At 36.9% G+C, this 16099-nt stretch overlaps 5 protein-coding genes across 6 annotated transcripts; 4 read left to right on the plus strand and 1 right to left on the minus strand.

Annotated features, from left to right (window-relative positions):
- The first annotated feature begins 45 nt into the window (after positions 1 to 45).
- F56A8.9 (CAB39 protein) lies at positions 46 to 1830 on the plus strand. The gene is made up of 5 exons (NM_001268263.3): positions 46 to 218; positions 274 to 371; positions 419 to 538; positions 1026 to 1231; positions 1552 to 1830. Exons 1-5 carry the CDS (start codon positions 59 to 61, stop codon positions 1667 to 1669), a joined length of 702 nt encoding a protein of 233 aa, NP_001255192.1. The 5' UTR covers positions 46 to 58; the 3' UTR covers positions 1670 to 1830.
- A 420-nt stretch (positions 1831 to 2250) lies between these two features.
- F56A8.3 lies at positions 2251 to 8276 on the plus strand. 2 transcript variants are annotated; one of them, NM_001379979.3, is made up of 8 exons: positions 2251 to 2468; positions 2526 to 2622; positions 2673 to 2958; positions 6110 to 6259; positions 7015 to 7234; positions 7281 to 7446; positions 7501 to 7627; positions 7813 to 8261. In NM_001379979.3, the coding sequence occupies exons 1-8, from the start codon at positions 2275 to 2277 to the stop codon at positions 7905 to 7907; spliced, it is 1335 nt and encodes a 444-aa protein (NP_001366989.1). In that variant the 5' UTR covers positions 2251 to 2274; the 3' UTR covers positions 7908 to 8261. The 2 variants fall into 2 exon arrangements, with proteins under 2 accessions (NP_001366989.1, NP_499731.1); NM_067330.6 differs by lacking the exons at positions 2251 to 2468; positions 2526 to 2622; positions 2673 to 2958 and adding an exon at positions 5962 to 6010 and having other exon boundaries at positions 7813 to 8276.
- A 381-nt stretch (positions 8277 to 8657) lies between these two features.
- F56A8.4 (F-box domain-containing protein) lies at positions 8658 to 10409 on the plus strand. Its single transcript, NM_067331.6, has 3 exons — positions 8658 to 8757; positions 9021 to 9686; positions 10200 to 10409. The coding sequence occupies exons 1-3, from the start codon at positions 8690 to 8692 to the stop codon at positions 10339 to 10341; spliced, it is 876 nt and encodes a 291-aa protein (NP_499732.2). The 5' UTR covers positions 8658 to 8689; the 3' UTR covers positions 10342 to 10409.
- Positions 10410 to 11236: 827 nt separating this feature from the next.
- F56A8.5 (F-box domain-containing protein) lies at positions 11237 to 12303 on the plus strand. The gene is made up of 3 exons (NM_067332.9): positions 11237 to 11316; positions 11367 to 12050; positions 12100 to 12303. The coding sequence occupies exons 1-3, from the start codon at positions 11243 to 11245 to the stop codon at positions 12254 to 12256; spliced, it is 915 nt and encodes a 304-aa protein (NP_499733.1). The 5' UTR covers positions 11237 to 11242; the 3' UTR covers positions 12257 to 12303.
- Positions 12303 to 14254, minus strand: cpf-2 (RRM domain-containing protein). The gene is made up of 5 exons (NM_067333.5): positions 14183 to 14254; positions 14076 to 14131; positions 13903 to 14024; positions 13712 to 13856; positions 12303 to 13008 (listed from the first exon to the last, which is right to left on the minus strand). Exons 1-5 carry the CDS (start codon positions 14244 to 14246, stop codon positions 12385 to 12387), a joined length of 1011 nt encoding a protein of 336 aa, NP_499734.1. The 5' UTR covers positions 14247 to 14254; the 3' UTR covers positions 12303 to 12384.
- Between the last annotated feature and the right edge of the window lie 1845 nt (positions 14255 to 16099).

Below are 16099 nucleotides of genomic sequence, written 5' to 3' on the forward strand. Positions count from 1 at the left end.
TATCCGTTTTCCTGCTAACCTAAATTCTCTCCATTTTTTTTGAAGGTCACAACCCAGAATGCGTCGTTCCTTCCAACTCGTCCTACTCCTCACGACAGTCGTCTCCTCGGTTCTCTCAAAAATCGATCATGTCAAGGAGAAAACAGGCGAAACGCATTCGGATCCAGCTAAATTGAAAACGAAAGAAGCGCCCGAGCATATTGATCACAAGAAATTATGTTAGTTTTTTGGTTTTTTTTTAATTCAATTTAAAAAAACGTTAGATTATTTCAGTCACCGAAAGCTTCAAACAACGGAGAATCGAGCATACGACCGCAATTGAGTCGATTAAAAAAATTGGAAAAGACAAGCGGAGATTGTTTTTGGAAGATGTAAGAGTATTATTAAATGTGACCAAATTTATCTCAATGTGCTTCAGGTTTTGAAAAATGTGCAAAACCTGCTGAAAGAGTCGCGAGAAGCTTTGGAACGGACCGCCCATCGATCGGATTCGCCGTTCCCACACGGTAGTGAGCTGCTCAAGGATGCACTTTCCAAGGTGAGTTTTTGAAACTTATATTACCCAGACGTGAAATTTGCCAATTTTGGCGCCAAAAGTACGGTAGCCGGTCTCGAAACGACCAATTTTTGCCAAAAATTGTGTGCTCCTTTAAAAGGAGCTTTTATCAATTTTTAACAAACCGTGAGAAAAACAAGGAAAAATCGATGAAAATTTTCTTTGCTACAAAATTTTGAGATTACAGCACTCTTTAAAGGCGCACACTTGTTTAGAATTTAACAAAAAATTTCGTGTCGAGACCTGCCACCGTACTTTTGCCTAATGATTTTTGAATTGAAATTTTTTAGTTGGAATGATGTTGGAAATATTTTTGAAGTTGAAAAAAATGGTTTTGATTTTTTTTTTTTTTTGAAAAAATACTACTTCCTAACGAGACCCAAGTATTGGGGTGGAGTTTTTCGTTGAAGCGCGATTGAACTTCAATTTGAAAAGACACATTTTCTCACAAATATGATACATTTTACAGCTCCACGAGAACATCGCCTTCTTCACAGACCTCTCACTAGCGTTCTCGAAATTTTTCGAAACGAAAATCCAAAAGGATCGGAAATTGAAGACTTTGATCGTCTGGGCCTACAATTATTCTATCAAAACTGGCATTTTTGATGAGGAAACTGAAAAGAAAGTGCAACTAATGGCTCAACAACACGAGTTTATTGAGAAAAATGAAAAGTATGAGAGTTCTTGGCTGGACCCGGTCTCGACACGACTTATAAGAGAAAAGGTGTGCGCCTTTAAAGAGTACTGTAATCTCAAACTTTTTTATCTGGGATTTTTTTTTAATCGATTTTCATAGTGTTTTCTTTCAATTCGTTGGAAATATAGTGTTTTAATATTAAATTTGAATTTGTTAATCAAAAAATTATGAAAATTCAGCTGAAACGAAAGTTAGGAACTACAGTACTCTTTAAAGGCGTACTACTCTTCGCAATTGAAACAAATTTGTCGTGTTGAGACCGTGATTTGGCTCAAAAAATGTGTTTTTTTTAAAGATTTTTCAATTCCTACGATAAGGATCGCGTTAAAGAAGATTTAGAAGCTGAGGAAATGAAAAGAAAAGAGAAAAAATCGAACAAAGCCGAGAAGAAGCAACCGAAAGGAGAGTTATAATTTTTTTTTCTTCAATTTTTGTGTTTTTTTTTCCTGTTTATAACCGAACTCGTCAAATTTGGCCATAATATTTTGATTTTATTTGTCATATATTTAGTTATTTAGGTTGAGTACAATTCGATTTTCAAGGTGCTATTTAATAATAATTATAAAGATGTTTTTTTTTTTCAATTCAGTTTTTAAAATATGGTTTTCAACCCATAGTTTATATCAACTATCAAAATATTCCATTATTTTTACTTACAAAACTGCAATTTGGAAAATTAATTTGGGCCCTATTGGGTTTATTTGTTTCAAAACCAATTCATAAATTTGAACTTCCCTCCAAAATGCCACAACGACGCTCCGAAATTCCGCATACGCATGTTGTTTATCGTAAATTCACACAAATTAGTTTGCTGATTTTTCTTCCTATTTTCTTTTTTTTCCCCAAGTTCAGAGGTTATACATTTTATTCAAAGCTTTCTCCAGATTTATTTTAATATTTTATCGTCTCTTCTTTCACATGCACACTTTTACGTTACCATCCCAACAATGCCGCGTGTCGAAAAATTTTTTTTCGCAATTTTTTAAATTTCTAGGGAATTTCTCTGTGTGAAACTACAATGTCATCGCATAAATATAGTCTGACGGAGCTCAAAAACTTGCAAGAAGATGATGAGTTGGATTTATCGGCAAGCGGAATTCAAGAATTCCCCAATGCAATCGTCCAACTGCCACGGTTGACGAAATTGGATCTGAGCTCAAATGCAATCACTTTCTTGCCGGAATCTTTCTGCAAGATGACTAAGCTTATTCGGTAAGAGTTTTAAGCTGAAAATTTTTGTATATTTTAATTTAATTTTTCCCTTTTAAGGTTAGACTTCGGAAGTTGCCAGCTTCATCATCTCCCTGATGGAATCGGGCTCTTGACAAGCTTGCAGCACTTGAACCTTTATAACAATCAAATAGAGGTATTTAAAAAATCGGCTAAGGCATGTAGAAATCAATCAATATTTTCCAGGACTTGCCGCTCTCGTTCGCCAACTTAAAATCCTTGAAGTGGCTGGATTTGAAGAAAAATCCGCTCAACTCGAAGCTCGCCGCCATCGCAGGAAACTGTGGGACTGATGCCGAGTGTAAGCAGGCTGCCAAGCAAGTCGTCGACGTTTATATGGGCGAGCAGAAGAAGGCCATCGATAGCCTGAAAGCCCAGGAAGCTAAGCATAAGGCCAAGGTGCAGAAGGCCCAGGAAGAGGAGAGAATGAAGAAGAATCAGGAGAAAAAGGAGAAGGCGGCGGCTAAAAAGGGTACATTTGCAGGAAAAAAAACTATAGAAATATTCTGGAATTTGAGATATCAGAGCCCGTTTTCCATTAATAACGCATTTTCAGAATTTCCGGAAATTCTGCAGTTTCCTGGATGATTTTCTCAATTTTACAGGAAAAAATGATCAAATTTTGACATTTTCTTTAAATATGGCGAGATAACTAGCCATAATATAATTGTTAAAAAATTAGTTAAATTTTGCAAAAATTACATAATCATCCGTTTTTTCTTTAACATGGTAAGAAATCTGGCTATTCTGGGAGAAATTCACTTTAAAAATACCAAAATTGGCTTAAAAATCGATAGTTCAACCGAAAACTGTCAGAAAAGTACTTTTAAAAGTGACACAAAAACTGAGAATTTTCAATTAATATATGTATTTGTATATTAATTGAAATTTCTCAGCTTTTGTGTCATTTTTCTGGCAGTTTTCGGTGGAATTATCGATTTTTAAGCCAATTTTGATTTTTTTAAAGGCAAATTTCCTCCAGACTGGCTAGTTTTATCGCCATGTTAAAGAAAAAACGGATGATTATGTAACTTTTGCAAATTTTAACTAATTTTTAAACAATTATATTATGTCAATTAATATTCACGAATATTATACTTTGAATACAGAGGATAAAATTGAAGGAGCAGGTGGCGGATAAAGGCACACACACAGCATCTGTCAATTTCTTGCTCTCTCTCTCTCTCTTCCTTTTTCTCGTCGTCATTTTCTATTCCTTTTGTGTTCAAATCCTTCCCCCTTTCACTATATACGAAGACGACGCCGCCTGTGAGCATCTGGAAAGAGCACGCAACTATTGGAGACATAGAGAAGCTCGAGACCTCCGTTTGTGGCAGACCCCACTCGTCGTCCTCCTCCTCAGCATTTTCTCATCGTTTTTGACGGCGATGCTTCTTCGTTGGAGGTGTCGGATTTCTTGTTATCACGTTGTTTTAAGCATGTTTTCTGATGGAATATGAGTTCGCGTCGTAAAATGATTTTTTGCAAAAAACTGCAAATTCGATTTGAAAATTCCCATTATTTGAAACAATTTCTGCAGGAGAACCACATTGACGATGAATCACTTTTCATTTTGGTTCCGTTGTGAGCTGATGGGAATTGAATCGTCGTATCGTAGTGACCACTGTGACTGAGATCGTGGCGAGACCCACTTTAAAATAACGTACAAATTTTTTTTCAAAATTACGATACCCATGTTCATTTTCTAATTTTTCATCTGGTTGAACTGCTAAGGTCGACTGCACTACTTGCAGTCCGATTGCACAACTGACCACAACCAACCACGTACGTTTTGTGTGTGTGTATGTGTATGTGAAAAATGAGACAGTGCACGGATCAATAGAGACGCAGACACTTTGAAAAAGCGCCTGTCCGACCGGTGACCCCCCTCTCCTCTTTTCTCTGTTTAGTTTTTAAAACTAAGCGATTGGATAGTCAGTGTTGTTATTGTGGCTGTTTTGCAGTTCGGAACGTGTGAATACCTGTTCTTCGCCGGTTTCCAGTTGATAATCCTTAGGTTTTTCTGCAGACATGGTATTTTTAGATATAATATTTTTATTTTTAATACCTATATTTTTTCATGGAAAGTGAAATGGAGCTTCTTTTGAGAATCTATTTTTTTTCATTTTCATTTTAAAAAAGCAGAATGCTGTATTTAGCCTTGTAAATCTACGGGATCTCTGTTGCCTCGGCAGGTAATCTTGGCCATTTTTCAGAGCATTTATTGGCGATGAGTGCTCTAGCAAGATATATCTATCTGTATCTAGCTAGATCTTGCTAGAGCAGTCATCACCAATAAATGTTCTGCAAAAAGGTCAAGATTACCTGCAGAGACAACCTAGATCCCGTAGATTTACAAGGAAGTAGTGGCTGTCTTCCCATTATCTCATCAGCAATCTTCCAATACCTTTCCAATTGATGACTGTCCAACTAGCAACATATCGGATTTACCTACCTACTTACCTGTTAGTACCTCACATCATGGATGGGCGGCAATCGCCGTCCGGCAAATTTTTTGGTCGATAAATTCGGCAATTCGACACAATTGCCGATTTGCCGGAAATGTTTAGAAGGATTTTTTTTATCAGACGGAAATCCTTAAAATTGTGTCTTTTTGAAATTTTTTCCCATTTTCTTTAGATATTTTCATAGAATTTTCTTACTTTTCAAAATAGATGTAAGAGCATTCATAGGATGCGTAGAATTTTGCCGATTGAAATTGAAATTCTGAAATTTCCAAAAAAAAAATAGCGCAAAACCCCCAATTTGCCAGTTTGCCGATTTGCCGAAAATTTTAATTTCGGGAATTTGCCGATTTGCCGGAAATTTCAATTCTGAGAATGTGCCGATTTGCCGAAAATTTAAATTCCGGGAATTTGCCGATTTGCCGGAAATTTTCAATTTCGGCAATTTCCCGATTTGCCGGAAATTTTCAATTTCGGCAATTTGCCGATTTGGCTGAAAAATATTCAGTGTTCAATTGACGCAAACTGTAATAATCGAAAAGCTATTGGTATTTATATTCTCCAGTTGAAATAAATATATTTTGTTTGACCTACAAGTTTTTGATCTACTGCCAGTCTTTCGAACCGCGTCTACCAAAAAGGAGCGGAACAAAAAAAGATGATACAAATTCTTCCGTCACTTCTTTTCCCGTCGAACTTTTTCTTTTTGATTGACACTTTTTTTTTTGAAATTAGATTTTTGATCTTTTTAGTTGAAGAAATTCGAGTAGTACGCCGGCTTTATCACAATATTTTTTCTTAACAAACGTCATATTTTTCTTAATATTTACTATAAAAGTTGTAAAACCTACGTGGATGACCTCTGTGATACGTTTGCCTCGTTGTTTTTTTTGTTTGTCGAATGTTCTTTGATTGTTGATGTCTTTTTTATTTATTTTTTCGCTCGCCTCTTACTTTTTTTGTTGATAATTTTCTGTAGATCACCCAAATATTTACGTTTTTTTTTTCAGTTTTCTCCTTCCCACTCAAACATTACGATTCCGAAGAACAGGATGGCTAGTAAGTTTTGGAAATTTTTTAATGGACGGGCTCTGAGCAAATTCTTCAAAAATTTCAAAAAAAAATTGATTCCACACTTTTAATCCAAAAATTTTCCAGAGAAAGACGCCAAGCAGCAGCGCGAAACTGTCAACGCCGCTTCTCACAAGAACAACCACTCCCAGCAGCCAAAATCGCAGAAGAAGGAGCCGCATCCGAAGAAGAATGAGCAGAAGAAGACGGAGCAGCCACGTGGATTCTTCAGAAAATGTAAAAAAATCTGAGAAATTTTTATATTTTTCGACATTTTCAAGCGAAACACCGAGCCGATATCCCTTTGTGTAGATTTACGAGCTCGTGTACTATGCGTGGGCAAGATTTAACTGATTTTCTTTATATTTTAGATTGTCAATATTTGCCAATTTAACATGTTAAATGCAAAAAAAGTTAGCGAAAAACTGCAAAATCCTGCAAGAAAAATGGATTCAAGCTTGCCCGCGCGAGCTCGTAAATCTACACAAATCTTAAAGGGACATTGAGAAAACAATTTGTTTTCCAAGCCTACCAACGTCATATATTTCTTATCAATGCTCGGTATGATTACGTTGAATAAGCAACCACGTTATTTTTCAGTATTTCTAGCTTAAAACTGCAAAAAAAAACGTCTAGAATGCTGGAAAAAGGTATTCAAAATTCAGAAAACCACATTTAAAAAAAAAGTAAAATTTTGATTTTTTGAATTACCGCGCTTGTGTCGCTAAACTCCGCCCATAAAACCGTGCCGCACTTTTGTTTTTTTCAATTTCGACGCAAATTAATTGACACTTTTTTCGCTAAAAATTTGAAAAAACAGCACAAAAAAGCCGAAGTGCGGCACGGTTATATGGGCGGAGTTTAGAGACAAAAGCGCGGTAATTCAAATGAGGAAAATTGGCAACAATTTCCATTCTTTCTCTATAGCTTTCTAAAAAATTCGAAGTTCGATGCACCATGAATTTTAGTCAAATTTAATGATATTTTTTCAGTGTTCGGATTCGTCTGGTCATGCGTCTTCTACCTGACAATCGTCGTCGCAACATCGAGCACCGTTGCAATCGCGCTCGACTGCAAGGGCCTCGGATCACCGATTCCTGGAACTGCTCCACTGTGCAAGGATCTTACATTGATGGCGACTGGAAACAAACCATCTGCCGCATTTGTTAAGAACACCAGAGCCGCCTACGGATCAGTCTTGCAAGGATATCAGTGAGAATTTGAAGAATCCCATAAAAATTTTGATAGTTTTTTTCAGCAACCAAGTCAAGCCACACGTTGCTCCAGTTCAAGCCGCTGTCAGCAAAAAATGGAAGCAGTTTGCCAAGTCTGATGTTGGAGGAAAAGTCGAAAAGATTGCTATGAATATTCACGCTTGGATTGTGGATAAATGGGTCAAAATTCAGAGATTCGTTCAACAGACGGTATATTCTTTGATACAGAGGTTTAACAAATTATATAAATATCACAATTTTCAGTGGAACAACGTTGCGGCTTGGTGGAAGAAGAACGGGCAAAAACAGTTTGGTCCAGCTCTTGAAGGATTCGTACTTGGAGTCAAGATGGTTTTCCAAGTCGTTGCTGATGCTCTTCGCAGTGTTGGAGGTGCGGAATTTCGCAATTTTAGCTTCAGAACTACGGTAGCCGGTCTCGAAGCGAATTTTGCAAGTACAGTAATCCTTATGGGCGCACACATATTTGCACTTGAAAAAAATCGGACCTGCTACCGTATTTTCTGAGCAAAAATCGCAACTTATTAAAAATAATATCTCTAATTCCACTTTTTTCAGCTCTATTAGTCCATTTCTTCGCTCGCGCCAAGACTTTCTTCGTTGCCTTCGCCGATGGTGGATTCAATGCTGCAATGAACACTTTGAACCACTAGAACCCACACATTTCATGATCAAGTCTCAATTCTTTGTTCTGAAAGTGTTGTTTATTCTCCTCTCCTCTCTCTCCTCCTGCCCACTACGGTTATCGTCCCTTCAAAAAATCGATAAATTTACTCGTAGTTATCCACGTTTCCTCGAATTTAGTTGATTTTTGTAGATCATTTTTCTCTAAAAATCGAATCCCCCGCCCCGCCCCCGCCTCCACCTTTCCAATATATTTTATTTATTTTCACTACGTCTTCTTACTGGTGTTTTTCCGTTTTTTTTGTTGTAGTTGCGGTTTGTTTCGGATCGCACACAATTTGTTTCCTCAGTATTTCATTTAATTTATATATGAAAATAATTATATTCACTGGTTTTTCAATTGTTTTTGGTATTTTGTCCCTTGAACTATATTATGTTACAGTTGGAAAATACGGGACCCGAGGTCTCGGCACGACAATTAAATTCGAAGAAGTGTGCGCCTTGAAAGAGACTACTGCGGATTTTTTTTTGTTTTTCACAAGAATTTTTTTAAAAAATTAAAAACGGGATATTTATATAATTCGATAGAAATTCTGGAACAACGAAATTTCGAAACTACAGTACTCTTAAAAGGCGCACACCCCTTTGCAGTGAACGAAAATCCGTCGTTTCGAGACCTGGCACAGTATTTTTTGCGGCAAAAATGACATAATGTGTTATAAATTCAGATTATTTTTGAATTAAACTATTTTAATTATTTAAAATAACATCTTTTTCAGACTGACAGTACATGTAACACTCGATTTTCGCGATGGATCTCCTCAGGTTGCCCTATTTGGGGCAACAAAAAATTCTTCAATTAGCGGATCCCGCTTCAGTGTGAGTTTAATTATCGATTCTGCGAGTTTTATCGAAAAAATGCGAAAATGTAAAATTAAAAATAATCATTAAATTGGAAAACATCTTTATTCGAAAAAAAATTAAACAAAAAAAATCAAAACTATATTTGTAATAAATCACCGAAAATGCGAAAAAAAACCGTTCGGGGGTTGCGAAATGACGCTCCGCCTCTTTTTCTGTGCGACGCTGCTTTTTGCAAAATTCCCGGATATACTTACAATTAATAAACGTTTAATTTTCAGCGTAAACTTCGCTCTATCGTCAGAAGAATGTGCACGGATCGTGAAAACCATCAACTTATACGTTGAAGACTTGCGGCTCGTCATCTCCGGAGAATCGTGTAGAATTGAGCTCAAATTTTTCTATCATCAGAAAAAGTTCTCCTGGGCTTTCATGCCGTCGCAAACTTCACGGATAGTAAAGTACTACAGAAATAAAACAATTTCCGAGACGATGTTTCCGTATGAAAGGATGATGTTGGCTGCAGATTTTGTAACGAAGGTCATCAGATTTCCAGTTTCTAGTGTCTCAGGCAATGGTGAAACTTGGAGAATGCAGGAATTAGTGAATTCAAGATTAATAAAGCAAGTCGACAAGGTTCAATTGACGAACACGTTTATTGCTAATCCATGTCGATTTGAATTAAAGGAATTGGAAGTTCTTCTTATCAATCAGTGCAATTGGTTCACTACTAGTTCTTTGGAAGCTTGGAACCCAAAATACCTAAAAATCAAGACACCATACTTTTCAAGTTGGATGACTAATCTATTTATTCAAGATTGCTGCAACTTAGATAAAAACGGGAAACTAAGAAGGATTGTATTCTATGGGAAATACAATAAAGTCCAGATTTTGGAAGATTTAAACTCGAAAAGATTCGAAAAAGGCAGACGACAAGAAATCTACCCGTACGTTTATTCATTCTGGAGTACCGAAATCTGAGAAATATTTTCAAATGACTCCCTGATTCCGAATATCTATGTGAAAAAAATTCAAAAAAATTTCCCCGATTTTATATTTCAGCTTGAAATCGCGAATTTCATTTTCGTACCGATGAGATTTTTCAAACGCCAAATTATCAGAGACTTTTCAATATTTATTGCTAGCTGATTTCCGTTTTTTTCAACGAGTTTCCTTTAGCAAAGACCGACGAAAATGAAGGAAACTCGTTGAAAAAACAGAAATCAGCATCCAATAAATATTGAAATCTCGTAAATCGACACCTGGCGACTCTGACGCGAAAATTCGGCGTTTGACATATCTCATGGGTACGAAAATGAAATTCGCGATTTCAAGCCCAAATATAAAATCAGGAAAATTTTATTGAATTTTTTCACTTAGATGTTGGAATCAGGGAGTCATTTTTTAAATATTTCTCAGATTTCGGTACTCCACTTTTAAATCCGAAAATTAAATTTCAGAGGACCTAAGCCGCTTGACTGCAAACTCGGATACGATATCGAGCGTAAGGACGGCCTTCTGTCTACAATTGTTTTTGGACGAGAACGAATTGATTTTGTTTTCTGGCATGAAAGGTTTCCAGGAGACAATTATGAGTTTTGATCTATTTTATAAATTTAATTTTATGGTGCTTTTATCGTGATCTCATGTGAATAAATAATCTTTTTATTTTCTTATGTTTCGAAAAAAATGTATTATTTAAGATTGGTTTTTTTCTGCCATATTTCATATTCTTATCTTAAGCTCCAGGCCTTTTCCAGGTATCCCCAAAAGAACGGTATCCGGTCTCGACACGACATTTTTGATGAAACTCAAAAGAGTATGTGCCTTTAAAGAGTGCTGTAATTCTCAATTTTTATAGATTTTTTACCTGTTTTCTCAACAGTTCGTATGTTTTACATTAAAAAAAAACCTTTCGTCGAAAAAATTCGCTGAAAATTCGATGGAAAATTTGCAGCAACGAAAGTTTCGAACTACAGTACTCGTTAAAGGCGCACAATCGTTTACATTTTTACAAAAATTGTCGTGTCGAGACCAATGGTGTTGCCGAAAAATTGTCGGTTTTTTTCGCAAAACATGTGTTTGAAAATTACTTAAAATTATTCAAGACTCGAATTTTTTTTCGATTTTTCGATATTTTTTCGACCCTTGGTCTCGAGAAATTTTTAAAACACACAAAATTCTGACAATGCATATTGCAGAACATATTTGACGCGCAAAATATCTCACAGCGAAAACTACAGTAATCTTTCAAATTACTACTGTAGCGCTTGTGTCGATTTACCGGCTCTATCGATAGAATGCCAAATTTAAATTTTAGAAAAAAAAAAGAGAATAATATAATCGAACCCGTAAATCGACACAAGCGCTACAGTAGTCATGTAAAGGATTACTGTAGTTTTCGCAACGAGATATTTTGCGCGTCAAATATGTTGTGGAATACGCATTCTCAGAAAAAACGCATTCTAAGAATTTTGTGTAATAGCACTCTTAAAAGTTTAGAATGGAGAGAACTCTACTCAATCTCCCGGAGCTCAGTTTGGCAAAAATTGTGGCCTATCTCGGACCAAATGCAACGTGGGTTTTAGTTTTTTTTCAGGGAAAAAAACAATTTTCTTATTTTCCAGCATCAACTTTGCGCTGTCCTCTCCAATTGTCCGAGAATTCATCAAAACTCTGAACCTCTACGTAGAGTTTTTCTCGGTGGAAATCAATAATAATCGATGCGTCATTCGTTTGAAATTTTTCTATTCGAAAAAGGAATTCGAATGGAAGTTCGTGCCACCAACATCGTGCCACCATAGGACTATAATCAGGAAATTGAATAGAAAAACTGCATTATGCCAAAATCCATTGAAAGAGATGATGAAGGCGGCTGAATGGGTGACTGAATTGATAAGATTTCCGATTTCAAATGTTCATATCTGGGGACCTGATTTCGAAGGATCTGCTGATCTTTTCGATTGGTCGGCTATACAACAATGTGAGGGCATTTCGATGAACCTAATCTCTACGATGAATGGAAATTTGGAAAACTTCAAAGATCTGGAACACCTTGAACTCAGTGGCTGTTCATGGTTCAGAGCGGAGCATTTTCGAGCATTGGAGGCAAATCGTGTTTCTCTTTATTGCTTAAACTTCACTGTTCAAGACGTGAATACTATTCTCAGAGATTGGACCCGAGGATCAAATGCGAAATTGGAAAATTTGATTGTTCATTCGAAAGAGATTGATGGAAGAGTTCCAGGGCAAATTCTGGAAGGTCTCGATGTGAAACCATGGAACCACGAACAACGGCAGAAAATTTTCCCGTAAGTTTTCAAAAGTTTCCTGAAAGTTGCAAATTAAATTCTGTTTCAGAAAAGAAGAACCATTCCAATCATTAAACTGCGAGAAAGCGATGGATTTTGAACGAGCCGATGGTCTTCTCGCTTCTGTGATCATTAACGATAACGAGGTTGAGATGGTGGTTTGGCATAAAAGATTCTCCGACCAAGAGCCGATGGAAGAAGATTGAATTTTCATTTAATTTTGTTGCAATAAACCAAATGTTGAATTTAAAAATGTGATCTTCATGAAATCGATAGTTACAAAACGGAAAAATTAGAATTAAAAGCACAAATACTCGAGAGACGAGATCCATATTTACTTGACATTTCTCTTCAACTGCTGTCTCAGCTCTATTATCTTCTCACGATCCCCAGCAGGAAGCATCTGAAGATCGTGCTCGCTGAGCTGCATGACTTGCATCAGAAGCTCCGCATTTTGCTGCTCTTCTTGATGATTTTGTTGTGGCTGCTGAACTGGAGGTCTCATCTGAACTGGTGGCTGCTGCTGTGGCGGTGGCTTGTACTGCTGTGGAGCCACTGGTTGCCCGTAATTTTGACCGTATTGAGGAGCTTGCGGATGTCCCATAGGTGGACCCATAGGTGGTCCCATCGGAGGACCCATAGATGGGCCAGGATGAGCAAATGTTGGCTTCGGTGGCATCGGCATCTGTTGTTGCTGAACCATTGGCGGTGCTCCTTGAGGTGTATTATGGAATGGTGTCAGCGTGGCGGCCTTATTACGATGAAGGAGTCCAAGTGCAGTCTGTGGATCAACGATTCGCATGACAACGGCGGCTTGGAGCACCGCGTAGGCGATTTGTGGATGCTCGACCAGGAATTTGTGTAGTTCCGATGGATTGTTCTTCAGCGATTCTTGCAGTTGCTTCATTAGTTCGAACATTTTCTCCGGAGCCAGGGAGGCGACTGTTTGGGAGATTCTCTAAAATTTGTGATTTGAGAAAGAAAATGAGCTCGATAATGCATATTTAGGCCCTATTTCGTCATTTTTGAGCATTTTCTATTCATTTTTGTGCAAATACGACTATTTTTCATCATTTTTAAGCTTAATTTGAGACAATTCATTACGAAATTCTTACAATTGAGCTCATTTTGAGACTATACGTTCAGAATGACTAAATAAGCTTAAAAATGACTAAACAAGAGCGAAGTTTGCCAAAAAATAATAAAAATGATTAAAATTTGGTCGAAGAGAACCAAAAATTGTTTTAAAAAAGTACGAAAATTACAAAAAATGACCAGTGTAGGTCATTTTGGAAATTTCTGGCGAATTTCGGTCATTTTCATTCATTTTTGGGCATTTTTGGGCATTTTCAGGCCAATTGCAGTCATTTTCGAGCCGATTTCAGTCATTGTTGAACATTTCAGGCCAATTTCGGTCAATTTTGGACATTTCAGGCCAATTCCGGTCATTTTTGGACATTTCAGGCGAATTTTGGCCATTTTTGGATATTTCAGGGAAATTTCTGTCATTTTCAGGCCAATTTCAGTCATTCCTGAACATTTCTGGCCAATTTTCGTCATTTTTAGACATTTCAGGCCAATTTCAGTCATTTTTGGACATTTCAGGCCAATTTCAGTTATTTTTTAGACATTTCAGGCCAATTTCGCTCATTTTTAGCTACCTCCGGTGCTTTTCCAGCATCACACTCTGGACCATACGGATTCTCTTCGACAGGAGCTGGAGCATTACTCGATGAGCCGAATTCTTCCATATTCATTCCACCAGCAGCACTGTCGACTCGCAAAATACGTCCACTCAGCTCGTAACTGAACATTTATTGAATAAATAATTTATTTTTCAAATATTTAATACCCATTAAGGTTTCGAATTGCAACTTCGGCGGTTTGAATGTCTGGAAATTCAATAAATCCGTATCCCTTTGGCTTTCCGGTCTCCCGATCGTGAACCATTTTGATCGACAACACATTTCCTGCCTGAAAACTTTTTTTCAGTATTTTAATTGGAAAGAATAAAATAATAATTACCTTTGAAAAAATGGAGCGAATCGTGTCTTCGGATACATCGTAGCTAATGTTTCCAACTGAAAAATGCGAAAATTACGTTTTTTTTTCGAAAATTCACAGTTTCCTACCGAAAACTGAACGTTGAGATCGATCATTGCCCACTCCGGATGATTTGTATCCCCCGGACATCATTTTTCAACCTGGAAATTGAAAATGAATAAATTAAATCGTCGATAAATCGATAAAAGCATTTAAGGAGTTGGAAACTGCACAGAGAAAAAACTATTCGAAAATAAATCGCGTGCCGCACACTTGCGAAAACTGCGCGCCCGCATTGCATATTCGTTGCCTCTAGCTCCACCCACATTTTTTGTGACGTCACAGCACAAGCAAAGTGACCCTCCGAAAATGACCGATTTCCGCGGAAAAAGACGGAAATTGACATTGATTCTTGTTTGACACACATATTGATTGACAAAGATTTCGTATTTCGTCAAAAAATGATATCTTCTGCATAATTTTTATTATTACACATTCTTAAAAATCGGGTACTACTCATTTTTCTTACGAAAAACTTTAAAATTCGAAAAAAAATGTCTTCTCATGAATAACAGCTTGTCTCTCCGACTATATTTTTCACATTTCCGCCAATATTTTCAGTTTTTTTTTTTTTTAGTTTTTCGCCGTTTGATTTATGAGCCAATTTCGCGCATTTTGATTGATGGGAACAGCGTTGACGTGGGGTGTTAGTGTTCCCGAGAGATGCAGAGTATATATTTTATTTTGTTTTATTTAGTTGAAATGACAAAATTCAAATAATTTTTTTAGTTTGAAAATATTTTTTGCCTAGTTTTTCCACTTCGAAACACCGCATAAACTAGTTATACCTGATGCCTGATGTTTGGTAGTTTTCTATTTTGGGAGTATTTGGAACTAATTGAAACGAAACATTTTCTATTTAAAAAAATTTATCAAATAATTCTTCCACATGTTTTCCAACCCTTTTTTAGACCAGCCGTTGAATTTTCAATAAATCGCTTCGAGATCTTCGATTTGACGACACACTGAAAATAGTGCTCTTTTCGAAATGGAAATTCAATAGCGCTCCACTGCCAAACTAAACTTATTGGGCGCAAAGCAGTAATTTTAAAGAAATTTCCAGCTTCGAGTTTTGGAGACCGTAACAAATCTTCCAAAAATGCAAGGAAAATTCTGAAAATGCGTATTGCGCACCATATTTGACGCGCAAAATATCTCGAAGCGAAAACTACAGTAATTTTTAAATGACTACTGTAGTCCTTGTGTCGATTTACGGAAATCACTTATTAATCGATAAAATATTAGAAGAAAACATAACAATGACAAAATATTACGAACTATCGATCGAGCCCGTAAATCGACACCAGCGCCACAGTAATCATTTAAAGAATTCGCTCACGAGATATAGTTATATTTTGCGCGTCAAATATGTTGTGCAATACGCATTCTCAGAATTTTGTGTTCCCGTAATATAGTAGTTTCACTAGAATTTGATAGGCCTTCTTAAAGGTGCACGGACTTATTCAGATGGGTCTCGGCGCGCGTAGAAAAGTTTATAGTTAAAAGTTTCTCGTTTTTTTGAATTTTTGCGGCTCCGTCCTTGTTTATTTTTCTTTTAAAAATTCTATTAAAATAGTTTTAACTCAGTTTTCAAATTAAAAAAAATACTACCATAAATTTTTGTTTGTGCTCCGAGACCCATCTAAAAAAATCCGTGCGCCTTTAAAAAGACACACGGATTTCTGGCTTTCCTCATAAATTGAAATGGAAGAGTTTGCCAAACTAGGCCATTTTGGCTCGGCCATATCTGGGGTAGATTTACGGTGCGTTGCGTGTCGCGCCGCGGCTCGGTTTTGGTTGTAAAACTAAATGTAACTGTCCGAGTTGAGTACCCAACTTTCCCACGCGTTGTCCGGCAGGCGATTGTCAATGGAGCGCGAAAAATTCAACGAGGAAGGCCGGAACCCCGTGAAGGCATGCCAAAATCTAGTGAAATTAACAAAACG

This window comes from Caenorhabditis elegans, chromosome III, assembly GCF_000002985.6.
Source record: "Caenorhabditis elegans chromosome III".
In the NCBI taxonomy this organism is placed as follows: Eukaryota; Metazoa; Nematoda; class Chromadorea; order Rhabditida; family Rhabditidae; genus Caenorhabditis; species Caenorhabditis elegans.

Bases quoted from the DNA above. Each gene is read 5' to 3' on its own strand.
- F56A8.9 (NM_001268263.3), top strand. From the start codon at position 59: ATGCGTCGTTCCTTCCAACTCGTCCTACTCCTCACGACAGTCGTCTCC. The intron at 372-418 runs GTAAGAGTATTA...AATGTGCTTCAG, and splicing joins GGAGATTGTTTTTGGAAGAT to GTTTTGAAAAATGTGCAAAA. The intron at 1,232-1,551 runs GTATGAGAGTTC...TTTTTTTTAAAG, and splicing joins TTTATTGAGAAAAATGAAAA to ATTTTTCAATTCCTACGATA.
- F56A8.3 (NM_001379979.3), top strand. From the start codon at position 2,275: ATGTCATCGCATAAATATAGTCTGACGGAGCTCAAAAACTTGCAAGAA. The intron at 2,469-2,525 runs GTAAGAGTTTTA...TTCCCTTTTAAG, and splicing joins AAGATGACTAAGCTTATTCG to GTTAGACTTCGGAAGTTGCC. The intron at 6,260-7,014 runs GTAAAAAAATCT...ATATTTTTTCAG, and splicing joins ACGTGGATTCTTCAGAAAAT to TGTTCGGATTCGTCTGGTCA.
- F56A8.4 (NM_067331.6), top strand. From the start codon at position 8,690: ATGGATCTCCTCAGGTTGCCCTATTTGGGGCAACAAAAAATTCTTCAA. The intron at 8,758-9,020 runs GTGAGTTTAATT...TTTAATTTTCAG, and splicing joins TTAGCGGATCCCGCTTCAGT to CGTAAACTTCGCTCTATCGT. The intron at 9,687-10,199 runs GTACGTTTATTC...ATTAAATTTCAG, and splicing joins AGACGACAAGAAATCTACCC to AGGACCTAAGCCGCTTGACT.
- F56A8.5 (NM_067332.9), top strand. From the start codon at position 11,243: ATGGAGAGAACTCTACTCAATCTCCCGGAGCTCAGTTTGGCAAAAATT. The intron at 11,317-11,366 runs GTGGGTTTTAGT...CTTATTTTCCAG, and splicing joins TATCTCGGACCAAATGCAAC to CATCAACTTTGCGCTGTCCT. The intron at 12,051-12,099 runs GTAAGTTTTCAA...ATTCTGTTTCAG, and splicing joins CAACGGCAGAAAATTTTCCC to AAAAGAAGAACCATTCCAAT.
- cpf-2 (NM_067333.5), bottom strand. From the start codon at position 14,246: ATGATGTCCGGGGGATACAAATCATCCGGAGTGGGCAATGATCGATCT. The intron at 13,857-13,902 runs GTATTAAATATT...ATAAATGTTCAG, and splicing joins GCAATTCGAAACCTTAATGG to TTACGAGCTGAGTGGACGTA. The intron at 13,009-13,711 runs GTAGCTAAAAAT...CACAAATTTTAG, and splicing joins ATGCTGGAAAAGCACCGGAG to AGAATCTCCCAAACAGTCGC.